Source organism: Rhinolophus hipposideros, assembly GCF_964194185.1.
Source record: "Rhinolophus hipposideros genome assembly, chromosome: 18".
NCBI classification, from domain to species: domain Eukaryota; kingdom Metazoa; phylum Chordata; class Mammalia; order Chiroptera; family Rhinolophidae; genus Rhinolophus; species Rhinolophus hipposideros.
In genome coordinates, this window is record NC_138064.1 from 14,352,475 (window position 1) to 14,354,747 (window position 2,273).

The 2,273-nt window shown below is 69.8% G+C and overlaps 1 protein-coding gene across 1 annotated transcript; it reads left to right on the forward strand.

Moving 5' to 3' along the window:
• Nucleotides 1-392: 392 nt before the first annotated feature.
• Nucleotides 393-2,273, forward strand: HOXA13 (homeobox A13; the record flags this gene model as incomplete). Its single annotated transcript, XM_081079733.1, has 2 exons — nucleotides 393-1,314; nucleotides 2,029-2,273. The coding sequence occupies 2 exons, from the start codon at nucleotides 393-395 to the stop codon at nucleotides 2,271-2,273; spliced, it is 1,167 nt and encodes a 388-aa protein (XP_080935859.1).

A 2,273-nucleotide genomic window follows, 5' to 3' on the forward strand; every position in this document is an offset into this window, starting at 1 on the left:
AGGCGGCCCAGAGCCCCATTGGAACAGGAGGCGGCAAGGGGAGCCGCGAGGAAGCCACCCTTCCCTCCCGCCCGCGCCCGCCCGCGCCCCCCGCCTCCGCCCGGGTGAGCGGTGCGCGGTCGCGCGGCGGGCGCTGGCGCTGGGGACCTCGCGGGCGGCGGCGGGGAGCGCGGGTGCGCCGCGCGGAGCCGGGCCGGGAGCCGCCCGCTTCGCCTGCGCCGTGGGCGGAGCGGGGGGGGGGGGAGGCGGGCCAATGGGCGGCCGCCTGGCGCGACCCCGCGGGGCGCGATCCGCCCCCCTCGCTCGGGCCCCGGCCCCGCGCGGCGCGCTCTTCACTTCTTGGGGGCTTTTTAAAACAGCGCCACTGGGGTCTTCTCCATGCGGCTCGGGCTATGACAGCCTCCGTGCTCCTCCACCCCCGCTGGATCGAGCCCACCGTCATGTTTCTCTACGACAACGGCGGCGGCCTCGTGGCCGACGAGCTCAACAAGAACATGGAAGGGGCGGCGGCGGCGGCGGCGGCGGCAGCGGCGGCGGCGGCGGCCGGGGCCGGGGGCGGGGGCTTCCCCCATCCGGCGGCCGCGGCCGCGGGGGGCAACTTCTCGGTGGCGGCGGCGGCCGCGGCGGCGGCGGCGGCGGCGGCCAACCAGTGCCGCAACCTGATGGCTCACCCCGCGCCCCTGGCGCCCGGCGCCGCGGCCGCCTACAGCAGCGCGCCCGGGGAGGCGCCCCCGTCGGCCGCCGCCGCCGCCGCCGCCGCCGCCGCCGCCGCTGCAGCGGCCGCGGCCGCGTCGTCCTCGGGAGGGCCGGGGGCGGCGGGCCCGGCGGGCGCCGAGGCCGCCAAGCAGTGCAGTCCCTGCTCGGCGGCGGCGCAGAGCTCGTCGGGGCCCGCGGCGCTGCCCTACGGCTACTTCGGCAGCGGCTACTACCCGTGCGCCCGCATGGGCCCGCACCCCAACGCCATCAAGTCGTGCGCGCAGCCCGCCTCGGCCGCCGCCGCCGCCGCCTTCGCCGACAAGTACATGGACACCGCCGGCCCCGCGGCCGAGGAGTTCAGCTCCCGCGCTAAGGAGTTCGCCTTCTACCACCAGGGCTACGCGCCCGGGCCTTACCACCACCACCAGCCCGTGCCGGGCTACCTGGATATGCCGGTGGTGCCGGGCCTCGGGGGCCCCGGCGAGTCGCGCCACGAGCCCCTGGGTCTTCCCATGGAAAGCTACCAGCCCTGGGCGCTGCCCAACGGCTGGAACGGCCAAATGTACTGCCCCAAAGAGCAGGCGCAGCCTCCCCACCTCTGGAAGTCCACTCTGCCCGGTAAATGGCGCCCCCTTCTCAGTCCCGGTCCTCCCGGCTCTGCTCCAGCTTCTCCTCCTCTCGCTCCCGGGTCACCCTGGTGCCCCTTTGCTGTCTCTCTCTCCGGCCTGCCCTAGCAGCGCTGCACCCCTGGGAGCCGGACCCTGGCTGACTGGCGCTGCCCGCACTGCCCTGGAGCTAGGCTGGCTCCTGGCTCTCTCTCCGGGTGAGGGATGGCTGGGGGAAAGCTCGTTGGGACCCTGGGTGGCTTTCTTCTCCCTCTGCGCCCCGCCCTCCCCAGCCCAGGATGGGAAATTGACCTGGAAACGGTTTACCAAATTGCCCGTATTCATTCTCTCAAACATGACTTCGGTGTGGAAGCAGCAAGTGTTAGGTCTTAGGGAATAGTGAGGAACCAGGCATGGCACTATTGACCCCTGAGCCCAGCGCTAAGGTGTGGGCCGCTGGGCCAGGCGATCAAGCGACCCCGGCGCTCTGTGCGGGCAGGACGGCCTAGTTGGGATGGTCATTGGAGCCCTCCCTGGGCGGTTTCATTTCAGTGCAGAACTAACCACCCTCCTCACTGACCCTCCAGCTTTTGGCTGAAGGCTGGATTGTGCAGAGCATGGCAAAGGGCAGCTGGTGCTGCAAGGCGGGTGGCTCAGATCAAGCTGTCGCCTGTGTCCTGGCCTGGGTCTGATCCCTCTGTAACTTGCCTTCTTCCCTATCTTCCAGACGTGGTCTCTCATCCCTCAGACGCCAGCTCCTACAGGCGGGGGAGAAAGAAGCGCGTCCCTTACACCAAGGTGCAATTAAAAGAACTCGAACGGGAATACGCTACAAACAAATTCATTACCAAGGACAAACGGAGGCGGATATCAGCCACGACGAATCTCTCCGAGCGGCAGGTTACAATCTGGTTCCAGAATAGGAGGGTCAAAGAGAAAAAAGTCATCAACAAACTGAAGACCACTAGTTAA